A 23451-nucleotide genomic window follows, 5' to 3' on the forward strand; every position below is an offset into this window, starting at 1 on the left:
TATCACCACTGAATTATTGTCCCTTTCTTGGAGCCTTTTTGGCCTTGCAAATTTATTGTATCAATATAGCGAGAAAGAAGAGGACACTTTGTCAAACTTCATAGCAGCGTGAAGCCTAAACCCCACACACACACATCTACTCTTAAAATGATGGTTTCCACAAAAATCTTTTTATACGTTTCCAGTGTAAAGCTCGGGAGGAGGATGGAGGCGGTATCGAGAATATTTTTGGGACTCTCTGGAAGTCAGAGATTGCTGCCAGCCTCATTAAATCCTGAGGGAGGGAACTGAGGAAATGACTGAAAACCGCATGATTTGCACAGATGTCGAGTGAAATCTCTTCCTGAACAGTGCTTTATTGTGCGTTCTCTTGCGCTCCACAGTCGCTCAATGAAGTTCTAAATCTGGGGGCCTGATTCCTCTTATAGTCCCACTTTTGTAGAAAATGGGGACCATAAGTACCAAGCTGATTGTGCGTGCACGTGCACGGAAGGAAAGCCACAAAGATGACACTTGTTGTGAAGGCTCAGCCTGCCACCCACAGAGGAACAACTGAGAACTGAATGAGATGCGTTTCGAGAGAGGTCAGCTAGGATTCATGGAATCGGAGCAGCTCCCGCCCTGTGGCATTTAGCACATTAGCTGTGCATCTGCGCTAGTTAACAGAAGTGACAGCTGATAATTTAATTATGCTCTTAGCGGGGGAAATGCCAAGTGGCAGGGTTAGATATCTGCACAGGGATCCAAGTTAGTTCATCGTTTCCAACACTTTTACTCTCCAAAACATAATGGACAAAATGGCCGCGGCACAAGCAAAATTAATATGTTGCTCTGTTGCTTGTTCTGTTATTAAGACCTTGAAATCGAGCCCGCTCCATCATACCGTTTAACAATAGTTGCAGTGTGTGTCAGAGCCTTGGCAGAGTGGCTGAGGGTGGCCGGCAACGACACATCTTAATGGACTCTGGGAAACACAAGGCCCGGTATGCTAACATCAGTGTCCCTTAGCTGCCAGCCACCCTCTTCAGATCTCAAGCTATTTGTGTTGGCGTGTGCATACAACCTCCTCCAGCTGTACGCATCCCTTATTAATTCAGCCACATCGTGCCGTGCCACGCCGAGGCTTTGAAGTCATTGACGCCGCCGTTGCCGTTGTACGCCGTTTGCATGTGTGGATCCGCTTTGACGTTTAAAGGCGAGTTGCACAAAGGAAATACATTAGCTAAACGTGTTCACACCCATTATCCACGCTGCAGCGCTGTGTTTTTATATACGTGAGTGACTCCCACTCGCACGCGCGAGATGCAAGATGTCAGAATTGTGGCCTTTGACCCCCCCCCCATGTTTTCATGGCCCTTACTTGCTAAAATCATGCATTCAACGGCCTGTGCCATCGTATCTGGTTAAATCAGGCATCTGTGTAATGGAGGACAACAGTGCCTCGTGGCTGAGCCGTGCGTGCACGTAAAAACAAGAAGCATGAATTTATAATGAGCCTTTGGTGTTGCGTAACCGTCACGGGTCTCAAGTGAGGATTATATCTCGTTACAGTAACTTGATTCCCGTGGTTCTCTTCGCTGCATCATCGCCGCGGTGGTCTTCTGATAAGCAGCCGGTCTGGAGGATTGGGGAGGGGCCTGGATCCGCCGCTGCCGGCCTGTTGTGGCTGCACACCTGAGCGGGGGCCGATGTCCTCCTGCTGGTGTTGTGACCCCTGTCGGCTGACGGAGTGACGGGGTGGCAGCAGACACATCTGCTACCCTGCCTTTTGACACCTCTCTCGCCTCCACGCCTATTCCTTTGCTCTCCTGGCTGCCCTGCCCGTCACATCGCCGTTCGTCAGCCAGCCAGGCTTACGTTCTCACGCTCACTGTCACGGCCACGCTCCCCTGTCTGCGTACGAGGGAAGCCAGCAGGACACGGATAAAATGGATGCATGTGTGGATAAAAATAAAATGGCTGGGGGTAAATGGTGCCAGTCTGTGTAAACCCTGCCCCTCGGGGGTGGGCCTCGGAGAGCTTCCCCTCCATCCTGCCGCCCCCTTTCATCTTCATCTCTCCCTTCGCGTTGGCCACATTCACTCTATGCTCACACACATCCAACTCTGAGAAAAGACCAGAACGATGTGCCCTTTCACATCCCACATGCCTTTTTTTAGGATTTTATGACTCTTCGGGGGGGTATTCCATGCACTGTGCACCAGAATGGTCCTGTGAATGCACAAAAACAAGAGGCATGCATGAATTTATAATGCCACTTCCAAAATTACATAGTGGGAGTGGAGTACAACTTCTCTTCCACTTGGGCTGTCAGAGGCCTCTGAATGGACCCTCCCCAAACATTTATTCTCATGAATGGCTCCACGACAATGTCGTTGATTCAGATCCTCCTTTTCCGACATCCTCCCTTCTGTGCTTGGCTTCCGGCTTCTGGATTTTATCAGTTCAATTGTTCTAACTGTGCTATCTGCCGTATAACCAACAACTTTCTGCTGCTTACAGTACTTTGTTCCACCCCAGTGACCCCGTGTCTCATGAGCTGACTGCTTCATGTGACCACAGTCTTATGAGGTGGTGTGTCAGGGAGGCGAACTCATGCTTACTCATTCCCACTCATTTCCTGTTGATGCATCTCTGTCTTCATATCTGGCAGTTTTCAATGAAATCGAATTACTGCGATCGAGTCACGCCTCAGAGTTCAGCCAACAGGCTGCGGAGCACGTGGTGCCTTTCTGGTCTTCATTACACGCTGAGAGACAGTTAATTGGTGAGAGATGTTGCTGTCTGAAAGTATTTGCTGATGTTGAGTGAAACGTGCCGATGGTGCGGCCAGACTGCAGGCGTAGTCATCATTTGAAACCTTGAAGGAAATGCAGAAGTCCGTTCTTTGTATCTTAGACTTCTAAACCCACAATTTGATGTGTAGTTGGACCATTCAACTGCTCCAACTTGGGCAAAACTGCTCGTATAACCTGCGGCGGTGGTGTTTATGTTACTCTTTCTGGGGGTTTTGAACAATGTGGCAAATCCTGCTGCAAGTGTACTTTTTTCTTTACTTTGAAACACTGAAGAAACCAACTATTTTATATATTTACTTATTTTTGTGTGTTTTTTTTTCCCTCAACGTTGCTAGATGATGGTCGCACAGCTGGCTTACACGTGTACCCAGATGTTAAAGTACATTTATATGTTGGGTTTCACACTGGCTGCTGAGTCAAGGTTTCCAGGATGACTCTTATTCTGTTAAAACCTGTTATCAAATAATGGCCGACTGGCGTCATTCATGATGTGTGTTTGCTCAGAGTTTAAGGTGGTATTTTACCTGTTTTACTCAACACAACACGCCTGATCACGGCTGTAAACGCAGCGGCACTGCCAGGTTCACCTCTGCCCTCGATAGCATCACCACTGTCCCACGTCAACACCGGCACTGTTTCACTTTCACCAGCTTTTGAAATGACAATAATTCCCTCTAATGTTTTACTTCCCAATTTTGATGCTGCAATAAACTGCTTTTGTTCTTCCCCAAATGTCCTTGATTTAGTTTCAAAATGATGTGAGGTAACCCTTTAGAGAAAGTGCGCCCAAAATGAAGAACATTGTTAGCTGCTACACACAGTTCCTACTTTTAATCTTGAAAAAAACAAACACCAGTTTGATAGTATCAACTACAAACTTGCAGTATCTGATTTGGCAGAAAAACAGAAAGCCTTTGAAAACCAGGGCGAGAGCTCTCTTTAGAGAACTGAATGTCTATGAAGCTTTATTTGCCAGAATTGTGTCTAAAAAAAACCATTTCCCGCATCCCAAGAGCCTGAGATTTTATTTCTCATCGTGTAATAGGCTGTGAGTGTCTCCTCATAGCAACATCTGGAACGCTGGGAAAGCAAAATAACTGCCACGCCAGAAATACATGTTCTCAATCACGTGTAGAACAGACAGTTACTAATGCGTAAATAGCACCAAGAGGACACAGTTGGCATTTAAGAGGCCGGACAAGTGTTCACACGGTGGATGTGGCGTTAGCTTGTCAACAGAAACCCGTAGCAGCGTTTGCGTCCCATATCCACTTTTCTTTATTACCGATTCTCTAATACAAACAGTTTAACATCGTCATAAATTCGTCACTTCATATAAATTAGATAAAAAGTAAAATGTGAAAACGAGAAACGTAAGAAGCACAGAAACAAAATGCCCTACATTAGATTCTCCCAGGGAATACTGCCCATCTATGCAACAACAGGTTGTGTCTTTGTGCTCTGCGACTCGCCCACTTCGTCAAACTAAAATACCAGAATATCTGGAAGAGCGAGTTCATGAAACGTTATTGTTGAGGGTTTGGCTAATTTTCATATGTACAGATCGGAGTTCAGAGAGGAGGCTAATCAGAGGGAGTCACTTGAGCTTGGTAACGGGTACACACAAGTCTGTCTGGTCAGCACGGTTCTGTAGCTCAGTTGCTACTGGTCTCCTTGTTGGTTGCAGTTTTTGACCTCCCCCTTCAGCTCAGCCAACTGTTCTGAATGGTCGGCCAGAGTGGTGTTCACCTTGGCCAGGTAGGAGTCTGAGTGTCTCTCGAGCTCTGCTCTGATTCTCTCCAGATGCTCTGCGAGCTCTCCCAGGGTGCTGCACTGGCCCTCCACCTTGCTCACCCTGCTATCCACATCCTTCACCTCCCTCTGTACTTCTATTGCTGTACTCCGGCAACCCTGGAGCTCCCCTGACAACCGCCTCTTCAAAGCCACTAGCTCTCCTTTGATCTGGGCTAGACGCCTCTCCCCGGCGCCCAGCAGCGAGGCTTGGTGGCCTACCAGCCGGGTGATGCCATGAACCTGATTGACCAGCTGGTGCTCTCTGTGCTCCCAGGTGTCATTGGTGCGGCCCACTTCGTGGGCGAGGAAGGTGATGGAGTCCTTTAATCCCTTCAGCGTGCGGTTCACTGAGTTTATGTTGACCTTCAGCAGAGTGATCTCACCGTGGACGTTGTCCTCATTACCCACTTGGGCGATATGGAAGAGCAGGTTCTGGAGGGTGTTGTTCAGGCGGTCCAGCTGGTTGGAATGGGTGTCCAGGCGCTCAGTCATTTTCTTCTCCATCCCGTCACACTCTTCCTCAACTGTGGTGATGCTGATACCCCCTGCTGGAGGGGTGGAGGGCGAGCAAGAGGAGGTGCAGAGGAGCTCCAGATCTACTAGCTGCTTCTGGAAGCCATCCAGGTCTCCTTCCACTCTCCTCCGTACAGATTCGATCTCTGTCTCCAGTGCTGGGACCACCTGACCCTCTAGCAGTGCCGGTGCAGTGGCGTTACTCAGCTCCTCAACAGCCACAAACACTCGCTCCTCCAGGGTCTTCAGCTTATCCTCCAACATGGTTTTGAAACCATCTAGACCCTCAGGGAGGCTTGTCACTCCAACAATGCCCACGTCTGTGGCATTGAGGCGGCTCTCTAAGTCTACCAGACGGGTCTCGATCAGCGTCTCCACGTGTATGTTCTGGTCGGCGAGGGCGTTCTGAAGCTGTCTCTGAGATTCTGTCAAACCTTTGACGGATTCTTCCAGCAGCAACACACGGTGGGACAGACTGCTAACCTGCAGCAATGAAGAACCCAGTCATAAACAGGTCATTAGGTCATCATCATCATCATCATCATCATCATCATCATCATCATCATCATCATCACCATGGAGCATCAGTGTTGTAACATGGCCCATACCTGCCCACAACAGCTCTCAGTCAGAGTCAGGCCCTGGATCTGAGCCTGCAAGGAGCCCAGCTTCTCCCTGATTCCGGTCTCCCTTCCATCCAGAGACTGCTGCATCTGCTCCTGACCATCCAGGTGATCCCGATGGCATTGCTGCTGCACCTCACCAATCTTTGTGTCACAGTGATTCTCCAGATTGGTCAGACGGCGCTCGAAGCCATCCAGGATCTCCGCTCTCACTCCTGCCAACTTGATGTCGAGGATCTTGTCTAGAGGAATACTGGAGCTCGAACCGGGGATGGGCCTTCCCCTTACTCCTTCCATAATCTTCTTCAGCTGCCCATCATGACCCAAGACCATGCCCTGTGGAGAAGATGGGATTACTCAGAGGAAGATGAGAAATAACAGGAAGCTGAGACATAAATACAACGAGCATAGTGAGGCACCTGAATCTCCTCTAGGATGAGGGTCTTGGCTCGCAATTCGTCTCTCACTTCGATCACCCTCCCCGCTAAGTCTCCATAACTTGGGAAGCTTTCGCCTCCTTCCAGTCCATCAGGAATGCCATCCGGGATCGTCCCAAATTCCACTGTGGCGTCAGGCAGAGGAGGAGGGTTCGGGAGGAGAGATACCAGGATTCTTTTTGTGTCTTCTCGAAGAGATGTGCGCAGCCGCTCCTCCAGGTTCACCACCATCCCATTAAGACTGTCCAAACCCTTGGTGAGGCGGCGCATGTCTTCCTCCATACGGTCCAAACGTTCCCCGGTCACTCCTGGATGGAGGATGAAAGAATAAGTTAGAAAACAGAAAAACTTAGTCTTTTAGCGAAATAGAAATCTTCTTGATATCTCTCTCTCTCATGCAGAAACACACACACGCAAAAGCACACAAATGTTATTTAACCACAGTTGTGTTTTCCCCTCTCACCAGGCAGCTGCCCTGAGGGTCCTGGTCTATGATCAGGCCCACCAGGGTAAGGTCGGCCTGGCTCCAGCTGGCCTCCACCCGGCAGGTGGTCAATGGGGGGTCTAGGGCCAAAGGGGTAACCTTTCACCCCTGGGCGATGGGGCAAACCCGAACCTTTGAATGGCGGCACCACGACATCCGGCAGTGAGGTGGGTCCATCGTAGCAGTTTTCTCCAGAGTACCCAGGACAACATCTCCACTCCAGTTCAGTCACAGTTTTATAACCAACCTTGTACTTTGGTTTGTAGATCGTCCTGTACCTGCGGGTCAGATAACCAGAACCGTGGTTATCAGAGGTAAGGGGCATAATTCCCAGCTGTCTTATCAGAAGAAGAGAAAACCAAGACAGACAATGTTAGAGGGATAATCAGAGCAAAGATAAAAGGATTACAGGGGGATAAGGAGATTAACATTAAATCGATCAAAAATATCTTAGTAACCCTGTTGAAATGAACTTTTTTTTTATTCCACCCTCTCTCTCATGCGCGCGCGCGCGCACACACACACACACACACACACACACACACACACACGCTATTATAATAAAACATTTTTGGTTTTATGAACACGGTTGTATTTCTGGCATCGTGTCAGTGTATTGCCTGAGAACTTGTCTACTTGTTCCAACGGTTCCCTCTGCGACTCAAGCCAAGCCCTTTCCTTAGAGTTGACAACCGATCTCTGCGATCTTGCCTGATGATGTTTACAGGGTGGGGAATTGTGTCATTTGTCAGAAGAATGTTTAGTTAAATGGGCAATTCTGCAAAAACGGCTGAAGCATACACACACGCACGGGAAGGTGTGTGTGTGTGTGGGGGGGGGGGCGATCTTTACAGGTTAAAGAAATTAAATTAAATTTATAGCAGTTTGAATTTGACAATCACAATCTTTTCGTTAAAACTGGCTGGAAGAACCAGTTTTTCCTCCCCGAGAATCCGCTTAATAGCGGGCATAACACCACCCAAACACTAGAGGGCAGCATTGACAAAGATTATAGTCCGCGATCTTCTCGCCTCCGTTTTATGTGCAAGCAAATTCATTTCGAAAAAAAGTGAAGCGAAACGTTCGGATTTTGTTGTTTATTGTGAAATACTCACATGACAACAGGGCACTTTTGGCCCCATATGCACTTGGTGGTGTATTCCGCCTTCACGTAGGTGGACACTCCGTCCTGCATGGTGCATGTGATGTTCTTCTGGACCACGTATGCACAATGATTCCTGCAGATACAGATAAGTGTCAATGACATTAAAATGGCAAATTAAAACACTGATCTGCACCATATACTGACACTTGAATTGCTCCTCATAACTTTAGAGTTTGACTGTACAACCTCTGCGGAATCTCCACGGCTGCCAGTGATTGAGTCAGCCCTGAAATGTCCAACAGTAACAGGACGCTTGACATCAATATCTCACCGGTAATGAAAGAAAAACAAGAGATATTGTCTTTTACAAACATGAAACTACAGTATGAACGCCACACTAAGCCATGTGTACATTGGCCACTCTAAGCAACCTTAAGAACATCGGTTCAATTCCCTGACCCCCGCGGCCTCTCTCTCAAACTAGCAACTTTCTTCAGCTTGACTGTATTAATGAGCACGATTAGTTATTTCCCCGTGCAGGAGGTCGTCGCTGCCACCAGCAGGTGAATCTAAGTGTGACTGGATGAGCCTACAGCCCATTTCCCATTCAAATCGAACCCAAAGGGCCCCTCTTTACTGTCACCAAATCCTAAATAATAATAAATTAGGAAAGAAGACCACAGTAATTGCATCCCCCAGATCGACTTTAATCGACTGCTCTGACACAAACAGCTTCCCCAACTGCCTTTGATTGCATTCACAGATATTTGCCTTCGAACAATCGTTTCCCCTCCAACTTCAGCTGGTTGTTATTATATCTGTCCAGCAAACAGGATTCAGGCGGGTTCAGTCTGTGCGAAAACCTTCACTTTGCCGTTCGTTTAATTACACGGGGATGTAGTGATGTTATCGTGTGCCTGCCATTACTGTTTGAATGTACACAATAGGTCTGTTATTGCAGTGCAATAAGACCTCAGATCAGGCGTATCTCAAGTTATTATGTGAAGGAGCTTCTTTATATGTTACTGAAGGGGTTGTTATATATATTTAGCAATGTTTTTCTGGCTCATAATAATAGACACACACTTATAGATACTTCTGCTATGAGACCAATGATGGGAAAGGATGCTGCGTCTGCCTCTTATTTCCTACTTGTTAAAAATGGGAATTCAGCCACTTCCCCTCTAACTCAAAACACGTTTCCTCCTTCATAGGTCATCGATTTACAGTGAGCAACCCTGAGCCGAAATCACCGACGCATGAAAACCCCAAAGATATCACCCGGACTGTTCGGAACCTGCTATGTCCTGAATTAAACGCATGACAGCTTCACTTCAACACACAAATCCGTCGTTGCGTCACGCTGGAACTGGACCTTCCTTCTGCTCGGTTGCCAGCGCAGCTTCAATAACTCCTGAACGTTTCCACGGCTCTTGTGCAACACAGGAAACGTTGATCTTTGCTCTGCGGACTCACGTGTAAAGTATTTCTTGCGTTCAGCGGGGAGCGTAGAAACACATGCGGCACTGAGCGTTCCTCCGCAGCTGTTTCGGAGCGAACAGAAGTGTTTTGAGGAGCGGGGCCGAGATGCGGACGAGGTCAGATGGCTAATAGGCGAGCTGACCCGTCAGAAGCTGTCAAAACCACCATTCCTGCAGATCACTGTGTTGACAGCATGTGGTCATCGTACATGCTAGCCCGCGTTGACACGTGCTAATAGTCGTGGAAGGAAAGGGCCCCTTTCATACCAAGCTGCCAATCCACTGGCAGGCTGGGTGCTGAGAAAGTGGCAGGTAAAGCTTGAACGCGCCTTTCAAAGGAAGTTCAAAAAGTCATAAAGATCTTCAGAAGGTTCAGGGTGTGAGATTTGGCAGCGTCTTGGTTTGGGAAAAGAGCCCGCAAAGAAGAAATACCTGTCAGCAACCTCCCGTTTAAGGAACCGAAGGCGGTTGCCGTTGGGACAACATGCCCACCCCCCAACTCCCAGAAGTACTTTCAATACTTTTGGAAAACGTCTTTGACCATCACCATGAGCTGCTCCATCATGTCTGCATCCACAGACGGTTCCCGTCTTCGCTCTGCTGATGTTACACCGCTGCTAATAGTGCGCTTTCATACACCCCCCACCCCCCCACCGTACCCCCCACCTGCAGGCACTTTTGTTTGCGATTCCTGTGGGAGGGTTTAAATGCTGGTCACTCCCTTCTGCTCTCATCCGTGGCTCGCTGAAAATGCTCAGTGCCAAAATAAATTACTTTTTTTTCCTCCCCTTTATTTTCCTCTGGTTAAAAAATGTCTGCGCAAGATCAAATTCACATGGTGGCGGTAATGGAGATTCCTATTAGTGCAGAAAATATGATAATACTGTCCAGAGTACCGGAGGGATGGGGGGGGAGTATAATTGTAAAACTTTTATTTAAAATAGGTATATTTCCTCTTCAGAAATGACAGTTTTATTGTCTGAAATGAGCTTTTCGACCTTGTGTTTCGGTGTATTTGAGGAATACTAAAAGCTTGTACAGTCATACAGGGATTCCTGACAGCTGTGTGAGGGCAGTGTCTGTTTATACAGCACAGTTAGCAAGCCCCCCCCCCATCCCACGTTACATGCCGTGAAGTCAAAAGTGTCCATGTTCACTGATTTGTTTGTCGGGTTTTACATCTGATGGAGCCAATGACCTTCACACTCGAGCACAATGACTGAAAATGTGCAAATATCCAGATGTGCTGAGGGTGGAAAGGAAGAAAGAAAGAGAAAAAACAGTTTCTTTGTTTCTGTTTTGGCATCTGCGTTCCGCCGTCTGTTTTATTGCAAGTTTGCGTAGATGTGACAGCGTCTGCTGTGGCCACGAGCGATATTCTATGTTCACCGTCTTCCAGACACGGAGGAGATCAGGATCTGGGAGAATCGCAACGGAGTGTTTGGATAACTGGCGTCCCTCGGCGACTCGCCGTAGGTCGGGCCAAACACGGGTCACCTCCTCTGCCAACCGCGGGTCGCTTCCTCTGCTGCGGAAAAACTGACCGTTTTGACTCACAAGGTGCAAACTTTCACACAAACCAAATAGTCACCGTAAAACCACATCAATGGTCGTTTTGAAGCATCTTAACTGCCCATTATTGCATCTGGGCAATGTGGAAGGATTCAAGCTGAAAACCTGGAGGTCAGGGGAATACGGAGGGGAAAGACTGAGACATGAGAGGGATGCTGGGCTGAGCTATTTTCACGTGTCATTCCTGGGCCAACGTGACACCTAGAGACGGGTGTTAGCAAGCTGCTCGCTGGTGACAGCTGGGAATGACTGGCTGCACACGGTGACTCCAGAAGATCCTCATTACACCTGGCTCTGAAATGTCTTTTTGCGGTTAGATTAGCGTAAATGGCCTCACTCATCATCCATCCACTGTGTGTGTGTGTGTGTGTGAAGTCACGCCATTGTTGTGACTTCTTCTCTCCTTTGAAGAAGACCGAACAAGGTCCTGGATTAGAAGTCTTGGGGCTCGAGACTCTGTGGAGTTGACACCTTCTCCCCTGCATCATGAGATTCCACTCATCTAATATGCAATGTTAAACTCCATCTACAATCTGAACTCTTGTAAAGCTGCTGCCGTCTAATCCTAATTCCTCTGCGCAGACTGACGGCCATGGCCAGAAACAACATATGATGTCTGTTTTCAAGTTGTCCGTGCCCCACATTCTTGTGAATCCGATATCTCAGGAATGTGTTGAGGAATTTCTCCAAATTTGGCCCAAATGAAGACTAGAGAATGAGGGCATTGCTACGGCTACACATGAAATATGCATCATTAGTGGTGTCTGAACATAAGACAAATCTCATGATCCAAGCTTTACTTCATTTAAAGTCTTTGTTGTACACAGCCACCCACTGATTTTAAATTAGATCCATATATGTCCCCAAAATCTGTAGGCACGTTGCCATGGGACCTCTGGAGGTCTCTTGTGGTTCTGGATCTGGCACAGGGACAATGTCAGTGGATCTTTGTCGGCTTGATCGTTGGGTTCTCCATTCCATCCCATGAACGTCTGAGATCCGTAGATGCCAGAGGCCAGGTCGGAGCCCTCAGCTCTCTGTCATGTTCTCCAGTGGTATTTGTGGTCTGGCAGGGTACAATTATCTTAATGGGGGAGGTGGTGCTATTTGTATGTGGCTGTGCAGCTACTGTGGGTGGTTCATGTCACAACATTTAGAGGAGCTAAAGGTACACCTGTGGCCAGAACTGGTACTGCAACCACCTTTAAACATCAGCGCTATTTATGGGCTGATGTTTTTCTTATGAAATGAGAATATTCTGGCTGGACTACTGTTGTCACTGTTAAAACTATTTGAAATTAACATGATTACCTCAAATAAATTTCTTACATACAGCTCCAATTGATTGAGTATTAAAGTCTTTAGAGCGCCTCCTCTGTCACCTGATCTCTCACCTCATTAAGAGAACACTACACTGGATAATACTCCTGCCTCACCTACTTCCTTTCTCTCCAACATTAATCACATTTACATTAGAAGCCAATACATTGTCTTTTTTTTTGTCCTTGCAGCTTCCAGACCCCCCCCCATCCACTGACTGCTTGACTGGTCCCACTGTAAATATTTCCAGTATAGCATTACAGTTCCAAATCGCCTCCCAACCTCCCAGGGGTAAAGCAGAATTCCCATCTCAGATTCTCATGTGGAGCATTTTTAGCAAATATTATTGCTGCCAGACCTCCACCCTCTGCTGGCTCCAAAACAACTCACCTTTCAGTGTCTATGTTTTCCCATAATGCTCCTTTTCCGTTCTTTTGCTGGATCTGCAAACTGCAGGTAAACTCTGTTTGCTTACCCGGGGACGCACTCTTGCCTCCTAATTCAGTTTTTCCTCATATCTTTTCCACCTTGAATGTCCTCAGTGTTGCCTCACGCGTCGTGACCCCAGCAAACTGGGCCCTCTAGATTTTCCCATCCATTACCTCAGATGTTTTGACGCCGCAGTGCCAAAGGTTTCACCTTCCCCATTACTGAGCGCTCTCTCACCTGCAGGGTTCCTGACTGTTTGAACCCGAGCCACTGCTGTTGTGTCTGATAGATTTATGGCTGGAGCGGGCCCAATAGAAAAACCTTGCTAATCTTTAACAGCATCTTAAAGAGCCGTGTCTTCGGGTCAGCTGTCCTCCTCGGGAGCCAGCTTCTTAATTATATGCGTTCAACAAAATCGGTGTGGGTTGATCTGAATTTGTGGCTACTGGTTTGGATTTTAGAGATGATGTGAGCTCGGCAAAGCCGCTAAAGATGGCTCTGGTTTTTAGAGATTAAAGCCCAACATTTGTTTCACACATTCAATCATTGCATTAATAACACAGAGAAGTGGAAAGTTTAATTTAAGGTTTTTTAACCGCTAACACTACGGATATGTTGCTTTGTCCACCAGTTTGGTTATGTGCTGTTTGATTCCTCTGTTGAAATACAATAAGAGGATTGAGGGCCATAAAACACACAACAGCAAGCATATCTTCAGGCACGTCCTAAAGCACATAATCTTCTTTACGTAAGAATAGCTTTCTGTGTTCCTAAAGGATTCTTGATGAACTCCTAGACATAGGCGAGCTGTGCTGTTTACGCTTGGGAGGTAAATCCAGAGCGAGCTTGATGCTGAGAGATGGGAAGGCCGAGCAGCTAAAACTAAATTTCGAGATTACAAAACAATAAATGGCCATGCGCGACACAAAAGGGTAGCATTTTCCAGGCTAATACGAAGCGGGGCCGTACTTCCTGGTTGTCAGTGAAAGAACAGAGGCAGGAAAGTGTCACAAACGGAAAAAGTTTTCATACAGAGACCATTTTTTTAATTCTAAAAGTTCATGGTGGAGGAGAGTCTCACGGGAAGCCCCTGTACCAACGGAGATGGTGCCTGGAGTGAGGCTTTGCCAGGAACCCGAACCTTTATATCTGTGCTACTGACTAGCGGCAGGGAGCATGATTGATGCAAGATTATATCACAAGTTACAACCCAAGCTGTCTGATTGAATTTGAGCTGGGTCGGGCAGAAACACGGCCTCCCATTTGTCAAGAGAACGTCAATCATCAAAGGAAATAGGTGCTGGGTCACGGCATCCATCCATCGATCCATTCATCTGTGACTTTGGGAAACTTACGTCCATCCATTTGACAGGAAAATAGCAAATGTTTCAGCAGGAAGGTTGGTGAAAGCAGTTACTTTTGATTAATGTGGGTTAATGTGGACCTTGGGAATTCACTGACCAGCCTCTTTGACCCTTAGCAGGAGGTTGGCTCCATTCGTGTCCAGTGCACATGCAACACAAACTTACAACTGCAACGCACAACCTCTAACCTTTGCCACCCCTCTGACCTTTCCCTGCCTGATCTCTGTCCCGCATATCATGCAGAAATCCCTGGGATCTAAACGGATCAGTTTGGACATGTGGTGTTTTGAAGGAATTTGAAAAGTTTCCCTGCTACTTTGCGCTCTCTCTGACTTGTACTGTACAAACGGGCCCGTTCGGAATGTCACCTCACCGATTAACCAAACATGAACACTACCTGGGATTTTCTTTGAAATTATATTGGTGATGTTGCCAAAGCATTTGGGAAAACTGCCACCATTGTTGGATTTGAGCCTGGTCCAACCCCATAATAAAGCTGTGATAGGTACAGTATTGTACTCTCTAAGATGCCAGCCTGTGATTACAGCGCTCTTTTTTTTTTTAACTGCAGTGGTTGAGTCAAGGATTGTAAAATTTCCTTTTATTGCCAAAGCACCTTTAATAAGCCAACGCTAAGATGGACAGTGCACCGAGACAGTGGAATTCTTCAATATCTCCCCGAAAGCAGATGTGTTATTTTAAAACGGCTGCGCGGTCAGGAGCAGCAATTGGTATTTACAACCCCCGGAACAAAATACACATAAACAAACAGGCACGCTTGCAACTGCAGGAGTTATTTTTAAGCCTCTGTTCCCACTGGCCAGCCGACAACAACTGAGCTCATGTATCTGTGCAGACTTGACAGCGTCGTGTCTACGGGGCTGTTGTGAGCCAGGCGGGACTGCAGGTCTCACACTAACGCGATGACACAGATCCGTGCATCAGTGTCAGATGTGTCGCACAATAAGATCTATTTAGTGCTTACTTCCTCTTTTCCCGTCGGCGTTCAGCCTGACTGTGACCTAAAATTGGCCCTGACGAATATAAATAACCTTTGTTAAAAATCCTCCGTGTCATGTGGCTGCCAGCGCGCAGGAAGGGCAGTTAAATATAGCGCGCATTATGTGCAGGAAACCATGGCGACAAGGTTTGATCTATGGAGAATTACTGCATGCATGCAGCAAAAGTTGAAAACAGCAGCTAGTGAACAGCCTGTAGATGGTATGTGGTGAGTATAAAGTGCACGTTTCTCTCTGCGGGGGGTCGGTGCGGGGACCCCGGAGCTTCGCGGGCATCTGCGAGCAGTTTGGATAAACACGTGGGGGCTTTGTGAGATCTGTGCCAACGCACACAGTTTAGAGAAAGCGAAAGCGTTTGGGAGTAAAAGGCTGAGCACACGAGGACATACGCTGAGTGGGAAGGGACAGATAAAGGTCATGGTTAATGAGAAAGCTGAGCAACACACACATAGTTACTATACTGAGGTCAATTATTGTACGTATTGGGAAGGTTTACATAAATATCCTGTTATATGAGGAGGTGGAGGAGCAGGAGGAGGAGGTTTGTATGTGCTTCACTCTCAGTGTGCATCACATACGGTCCGGTCCCATCAGAGATGAGGGTGCATGTGTGTGGAGGTGAAGCTGGGCCGGTGGCAGCGCACTGAGGCCGCTGGTGTGACACAGCAGGTAACTGCGGAGGCGTCCAAAGACATAACGACTCAGATGGGAAGCCGAGCTAAAAGGGCAGCGCAGGACAGACGCCATCTGCATAAAATATTGCACTTCCATAACAGTGTTTCAGGCGGTAGACTCCAAACACACACACACACACACACACACACAGAGTTACTCAGCATCCCCCTCCCGCTATCATCAGCACAATAATGGCAGCTTTGTTTTAATATGACCGTTGCCTTGTTATTCATCCTCAGCCACAGATGGTTTTAGGTGTGAACCCCAGAAAATGGAACTGATGGAGAGATGCAACTCAGAGCCGATTCCCAAGCCAGCGGCTAAACTACAACCACATTTCTGCTGCGCGGTGACACATGTTTACTGTATACGAGGTGGGCCCAGTTTCCAAGCCGTTGAGCCACTTGGGATTTATGATTTCTGAATTCACTAATCGGCAGCAAGGGAGGGAAGTTAAAGTTGCCCCGGTGCCTGTGACATGTCCAAAGCACTTACTTGTGACGGGTCATGGGCTTGTTAGGTGAATGGTGAGGATTGAGTCCAGCCTTGTACAAGTTGTATCTGCTCCCATAGAAAGGGTTGACATGACCTCCGTAGAAAGTTCCTTTGCTGTCCGCTGCAGACAGCAGCGCTCCGAGGAGAAAAAACTGTGCGGCCAGTTCACAAAAATTGGTCCTCATTGTTATTTCTTTCCCCGCCTCTCTCAATCTTTCAAAAACTCAGTTAATTCCACCGTCTGGAAAGCTGAGCTGGCCTCGTGAGAACTGCGAGAGTTGTCGTTTTCTCAGAGCTCGGCGCCTAAACTCCCCAGCTCACGTGCAGTCTTGTCCTCCTCAGTGGGCCCAGAAGGAGACATGGAGCCCCAACAGCTGTAGCATCAGCAGCATCTCCCTCAGCACGCTCTCAGCTCGCACACCAGCCACAGTCTGAGCACGCAGGACAGAGCGGGCAGGAAAAGTTGTGGCTGAAAAAAGGGAGGGGAGGAGGAAGAGGGGGCAAGGAAAACAACACAAAGGTGTGCTGGAGGAGGGGAAAGGAGAGAGGAGGACAGACGGAAGGAGGGAAGGAGAGCCTGAGTGCGCCTCTAGGAAGGGTTGCGGTGCAGGCGTGCGCCCGTTAGAGGCGCACACACGTAAACATGTGTGAGACCTGCTGACAAGGCTCAAGCCTTCAAGTTTCCCCGCACAAGTGAGGGGGGTGTGTGCAAGAGGCAGCGCGCAGTCCTGCAGCCTCTGAAGGGGCAGGCGGACAGATGGGCTGCATTTGCATGTCCCACCCCAGCTCCAAGCTGGCGGCTCCCCACAAGGATGGGGGGGGGGGGGGGGTGACATGGTAACTCTTTCCATTTTATATTTCTTTTCCACTTTCGCAGACGTGTAAGTGCCCACCGATCGAAATCAGAGTCCCCCATCATCCTCCTTCAAACATGCACTCCCCCCTGTAATCCCTTAATTTCTTTACTCTCTTTTCCCCTGTCACCATCCGCTTCGGGGGCAGCCGTACAACAAAGCGCTGCCCCAGCGTGCACTGGCATGTGCGTGGCGGTTGCAGCTGGCTGAAACGTCGAGGGTCCGGACACAATGGACCTCCTACCTGCCTCACCGCGGTCAGTCATTAAACATCTCAGCAACAGCTTCAGCTGCGATACGCACCCCAGCCGGGCGCGCCGCTCCAAATGCAACAGGAATCCATACACAATCGCCTCCCGGGTCATTCACGGCACAAAACCCAACTAACCTCCTAAATTAAAATTCCTGGGAACGGCAGACTTTCCCGGGCCGCGCGCGTCTTTCTCCATTTTAATCATCAGGAAAAGCACTTTTGCAAAACGGACAGTGGTGGGAAAACAACGCCGGGATCATCGTTTTGTTCTGTTTAAGCAAAATCAAAATCAGCACCTGATGGTGAGAGAGGTCCGAAAGAAGAGGCCAGTGTTTGAAGGAGCCACCTCTGTTTGGACGGCTGGTCTGCAGCGTCCTTCTCACCTCTGTGTGGACGGGGTAGCGTTTACCCTCCTCTGTTTACCCTTCATTTACAGGCCGGTGTGAAAGATTAACACGCCGCTCCAAACTATATAAAGATCCACAAACCCTGGGCTGGATGTCCCCGCTGATGGGTCACCAGAATACCAACAGCCAATGAAGAGGACAAATCCAGACGTCCAGTCTGGCCTCAGTTTCTCCTCCTGGATGTCGACTTGATGGGTGGCAGGTGTGTGTGGAGATGTGTGGCAGGTCACTCCTGAATGATTGTTAGAATACAGAGGAACTAGTGATCATTTTACCAGTTGGACTCTTTTATTTTCGCTACATCTGTGAATATTTTCAGATAAGTCTCCATATCTGGTGATTCTCTACGGATTCCATACTCCGAATAAACGTCTGAGATGAGATTCGTGCAACATCTAAACATGTGTGCAGCCCCCAGAGCTTAAGTTAATATAGTAATTTGGTCTTTTTATGGAATACACGCCAGTGAGCGAGAAATCTACTCTGGTTTCTCTCAGCGACGTGCAACCTGTGTTCAGTATTTCACCTTCCCAGTGGGAGATGTGACTCCGTACAGCCTCCTGGTCCAATCCAGCAGTGATGAGAGACAATGTTGATGAATCCAGGACTTTTTTTGACAGGACACACTTATTAGATTTAGAGTCAGGGGCACAAAACTAGAGAAAGTGGGTGGATTCCAGTTTAGTGACATCAGCTACTTAGCAATAAGAAAGACACTCGATCCTTTCTCTTGGTGACCTGGGAGGAAATCCAATCTTCATAAAGACAAGGGGAACAGCTGTCATTTATTTCCCGATTCCCATGGCGAAAGAGACAAATTTGCTGCACGTGTCAAAAAAGGGGAAAAAAAATCCCTTTGGGTGTCGAAGAGGTGCCAGAGTTAGAGGCTGAGACCTCTTGATTTAGTCCGTTTTGCTCAGGAACAAACATCCACAAGCAGAAATGAACCTGCACTTGAAGCCAGATGGTTGTTTTTTTTCTGGGCAATTTGACCCTTCATCGCCCCAAAAAATCTGCCCGTTGTCACGTGGCTTGGGCAGTAAAATCAAGCCCGCATCTACGAGATACAGTAGATGGTGATAAATTACCCTCTCCCCCCGCTGAGGGGGCATTTAAAGCCCCACAGGTGGTTTCACCAAAGAGGGGAAAGGAAGTTTTCCATGGCGTCGATTTCACCGAGAAAAAAAAAGAAGCCCAAACAGATGAAGTTCACAGTTCACTTGATTTTGACTTAAAAGCCCCAAAAACACATTTTCCTAATTAGCTTGTAGTTTCAGCAATAAAATCTGACACAAACACGGAGTTTCTGCAAGATTCTGTCTTTGAAAACATGATTTATTCTCACTTTTTTTCCCCTTCAAAGCAGTTGGAAACAAATAACATCTGAATGGTGAGGAAGCTGCAAAGATAACTCAAAAGGCTGCAGCCAATGCGAACACATCCGTTGGGTGGGGGGGGCAAACACAGGAATTTCACAGGGGTCAGAGGGGTCTTCATATGATGGACTTTTCTTCCACTGTAGCTCCAGGAGAATGTAGACTTGTAAAGATGCCGGTCTGAGAACAGAATGGCATTTCACAGTCCAAACACACTCACTGACTCACTTTTTCCTCTTATTTTTTGTAACTAAACAAGCCCTCCGTGCGACGTGCACGATGGTGTTTATTATCTGTGCAGGTATTTTCAGTAGCTTCAGAAAGGGATGAACGTGTAACAGAGACAGAGTGACCGCCATCCTTCAGTCTGTGGACTCGTGGGCATCTTGGCCCTGAGACTGTAGCAACAGTTGCTAAAAAAAGAGTCCAGGGGTCGGATAAAGGCCTTTGTATTGGAACGATCACCCCACAGCCTCCCCGTCACAGCAGGGACTCAGGCTGGGCTCTTAATATTAAACACAGCTTTTAAAAGGCTTTGAAAACTTAAAGTTGAGGTGAAAATTGGGCATAAAATGGCAAAGCGGCTCAATGAAATCTGAAAACAAGCCCCCCTAGGTATGGGTGAAAGTCCAAGCTTCTTTATCATAAACCTTAATTACGGTTAGTTAGTCGTCAGGTGGCTAGCTCCCAAGAGTCCTTACGTCAAACGAAAGCACCTTTACTGACAAGAGTGAAGAGAAAAATCAGTAAAATGTTGTGTTGTAATAATTAGCAGTTAAAACAAAAGTCTTTTTTTTTTCTTTTTAAGGTGAAAGGGGTTTCCTCGTGTGCCATCCAGGGCCTGTTCCCGCTGCTCAGAAGGTGTTTGTGTGCATGGTAAAGTCCGATAAGGCCTTTTGTTCATGTGTTTTATGGCTCCCTCCCTGTCAGACTGGCTCCAGTTGTAATCGTGGATGTTTACAGAGGTTGAAACGGAAAACAATGCACTGATCCGAGCCAGAACTATAAATCATTTTTAATTCCTCCTGTTTCCCTGTTACAAATGACCCCCCCCCCCCTTTTTTTTTTTCATTCCTTATGCACTTTGTTTGACAGGTGCCTGAAGATGTGTTGTTGGGAGTTTCAAGCGGTTGCTGAGGAAGTGAAGTATAAATGCTAATATTTACACGTTTGGGTCAAACCGATCGGAATGTGTTTGTGTGTGTGTGTGTGTGTGTGTGTGTGTGTGTGTGTGTGTGTGTGTGTGTGTGTGTGTGTGTGTGTGTGTGCATGTGTGTGGCCTCTTCAGCTAATTCTTTTATTGCAACATGATCTCTTTGGAATTCTACAGTGTTTGGCGTCCTCTGGACAGATGCCTTCCTTCTATTCTGTCCCATTAGCCTCCGTTCTAGCTGCGCTAACCTTGTACCTGCGTCAAACTCATCTGGAGTTATCTCACTGAGTGATGGAGGGCGTGGCGGCCTCGTATCCTGTCTTGGACGGCCAGCAGAGGGAATGCAACAGGTGGCATGGTTGCGTGTAATCAACAGTAACTTAGCATTTCCTCGCTAACTCTACAAAGGAATCAACTGCTAGTTCCTTTAACTCGCAACTAATAAGTGTGTGTTTGACCAGTTAAAGTGAATCGCCACATAATGAAATGATGACCCAACATCTCCGTTTCAAGAGCCATAATAATATCATTTCTCCTACTGCTGAGTCCTGTGACAGCACTGGCTGCATGCAGACCGCATGATTTATGGAGCCATATGAAGCATGAGCTCATTAAAGCCAAAATAATGTTCACGCTCGGCCAAATGTGGTCGGTCCGAAGTGAAATTACACCAGATTCGCAGTCAGCGCTGAACACAGCGGCATGCCGCATGCCGCTGTGTTCATTCTCGCTCCGGTTGGTACAATAGTCTCCCTCCCCTGCACATCTGGTTTGCATCATGGGCCTAGCACCACCATCCAGCACAGATCTATCATCCGACACACACGCTGACGCACACGTGCATTTTTCACTGTCACTCAACGTTAGCGCCTCCTCGCCTTCCCAAAGTGAGACACAGAAGCGCGATGGTGTACCTGATCCTGCGGCAGGAGAGCGACCCTCCATCACTCCCCACAGCATCTCTGGAGGCCGCGCACATCTGCATGTGAGCGTGCATGCAAACACTTAGCGCTTTAATTGCTGGCTTTGTGCTTTATTGTGAATTCTTAAGCGCTGTGGCGGGTGGGGGTCGGCGGCCCACAGAAAATATGAGGTGCGTGGAGACGGACGCGCGCGCACAATGAGCCCCTTGTTTCCACGGCAATCTGTTCTCAGTTGCGAAGCAATTAAAGACAAGTACACAGGCCGGGACTGTTCTTTCCTCTGACTGTGACGCAATCCCTCAGGTTTGCCCAGCTGAGGTCTGAGTGATGGGCAAGAGCAAACACAGGCGCATGTGCACGTGCGCAGTTTAAATTGGCGATGTGTGTCGGTGGGGGGGTGCATACATTCACAAACATGCACGCATTGTTTAAGTCTGGCAAGAGGTAGCAGAAGGCTAACGATCCTCGTGACTTCAGCCGTGGGTGCTCCCTGCGCGGGCCTTACTGAGCATTTAAAAACAATAAATGCAGATTAATGACACAACTTTACCACAAAGACTTTAATGTGCGGAGGATTATTGAACGCAGACCCCATCGTGCCCCCGTTACAGGCTCCTTCCAATGGTTTTGCCAGCTGTTAGCGCTCAAACCTGCAGAGAAATCTGCATGAACTGCTACAAACTGAGTGCCTTTCCACGCACCCTCATGCCTGGTTCTTGTTCTTGGACCGAAGCTGCGTTGCTGCTGCCATGTTGTCACGGTACCTGACCCGATGCGTTCGGCCTACACACACCCTGCACTGCTATAGAGTGTAGAGGAAATGAAGCATTTGACTGGCAACGTTCTGACGATTTAAGTCAGGATTTCATTTTTTAAAATCTATTTTCCTTTCATCTTTTCGCTAAGGCCCAAAGTTTATTGATTAAACTTGAGGTTGCACTGCTTCGCCTCGATATGCTGAAAGTGTTGCTCTCTACTCGGAACAAAAGCAAATCTGCGCGTTTCAGAATATTATGAGGACAAATATTATCAGTTCTCAGTCGGCCAGCGTTCACAGATCAGAGAGGTGTGCACGGTAAAGGCTGCTTCTTTTCTTTTTCCCCTCAGAGACACAGCCAGGCTGAAGTCCTAACATTCTCCATGTGTCTAAAACATGGCCTTTACTCTCTGTAAAACATCTCAAGATAGACACGTATGAAGAAGGATGATTACCATTTGGAAAGACTTGAAACCAGGTTGCCCAGGTTGAGAGTTTTTGCTGTGGTTCCATCTGTTTCTCTTGTTCTCTCTTTATCTCCATACAGTTAGTGCCTGAAGGAACAACTCATCGCTGTTGTGTTCTTCAAGGCTCTCCTATCACTCCAGAGTGTGTTAACACACTGGGAGGGGAATAAATCAGCCCAATAAATGGGCTTTGGTTGTTGGTGTTTGATAAGTGCTGGCGTTACCTTCGCTTATCTGTAGAGGCCTCGCATTCTTCTGTTAGTTCTCCTTCCTGTGCAGCAGAAGGAGGCAGAAGGACGCTCTGTGAAGACGTGTGCACGTCCAGTGGAGTGTGCGTGTGTTTTTCCCACACACACACTGGGTTGCTGTTAATGGTTCACACAGGGTCAACCTTCGAAAGGGGCCGTAAAGTCACAACAGACAACGGTTGATTTTCCTCCGCGGCTCCCTCAAATATCAGCTAGCGGCCTCTTTCCACCTGCATTCACAGCACGGCAGCGTTGTCACGATTCTCGGGAATATTCAGCAGCAGCGCTTGTCTCTTCTCACTCGTCTGTGTAAAAAAAAAGGGGGGGGGGTTGGAGTAAAAAACCTTGAGGAGGATCAGTCAGAAATGATAATAATCCAAACTCCAGAGCCTTTTTTGTCAGGTTAGGGAGCAAAAAAAGACTTCAGATGCAACAAGAAGAAGAAGAACAACAGCGAGGCACAATTTAACATGCAGGATTTTTTAAAACTGCTGTTTCACATTCAGGAAGGACGTTTTACCATTTGTCAGTGATTGGACGTCAGATGTTTGATTGCAAAGCTTCAGAACAGCAACAGGATGAAACTGCCCTTTCCCCCCCCTTCTTCTCTTCTTTTACCCAATAGGAGGAGAACCCCGACCCCCCTGATCCTGCTCAAGGCTTCTTCATTTTAAAATGGAGGGTTTTTTTCTGCCACTGTTGCTTGTTCGAGGGATTACTGGACTTTATGATCCTCTATTTTCTTCGGTTTGGCTGCTCATAACGCAGCACTTCTGTGAGTTTAGGATCGAAGAGCGCTGATGAAGAAGAAGAGACAAACTGGCTGGAGCTGCTGGCTCAGATGAGAGATTTACAGCGCCATGATCTAACTCTGAGATCAAGACTTTAATCGCTCTGGCACAAT

At 47.6% G+C, this 23451-nt stretch overlaps 1 protein-coding gene across 1 annotated transcript; it reads right to left on the bottom strand.

The window, feature by feature from the left end:
• Positions 1 to 3997: 3997 nt before the first annotated feature.
• Positions 3998 to 16798, bottom strand: LOC130529543 (EMILIN-3). The gene is made up of 6 exons (XM_057039894.1): positions 16110 to 16798; positions 7765 to 7887; positions 6629 to 6927; positions 6148 to 6473; positions 5714 to 6064; positions 3998 to 5588 (listed from the first exon to the last, which is right to left on the bottom strand). The coding sequence occupies exons 1-6, from the start codon at positions 16292 to 16294 to the stop codon at positions 4461 to 4463; spliced, it is 2412 nt and encodes an 803-aa protein (XP_056895874.1). The 5' UTR covers positions 16295 to 16798; the 3' UTR covers positions 3998 to 4460.
• Positions 16799 to 23451: the final 6653 nt, after the last annotated feature.

This window comes from Takifugu flavidus, chromosome 8, assembly GCF_003711565.1.
Source record: "Takifugu flavidus isolate HTHZ2018 chromosome 8, ASM371156v2, whole genome shotgun sequence".
Taxonomy (NCBI): domain Eukaryota; kingdom Metazoa; phylum Chordata; class Actinopteri; order Tetraodontiformes; family Tetraodontidae; genus Takifugu; species Takifugu flavidus.

What these genes read in the sequence shown, in the direction of transcription:
- LOC130529543 (XM_057039894.1), bottom strand. Translation starts at nt 16,294, where the DNA reads ATGAGGACCAATTTTTGTGAACTGGCCGCACAGTTTTTTCTCCTCGGA. An exon ending in ACCCTCAGGGCAGCTGCCTG is followed by an intron (nt 6,474 to 6,628) that starts GTGAGAGGGGAA and finishes TCCTCCATCCAG; the next exon opens with GAGTGACCGGGGAACGTTTG. An exon ending in CTGAGAGCTGTTGTGGGCAG is followed by an intron (nt 5,589 to 5,713) that starts GTATGGGCCATG and finishes TCATTGCTGCAG; the next exon opens with GTTAGCAGTCTGTCCCACCG.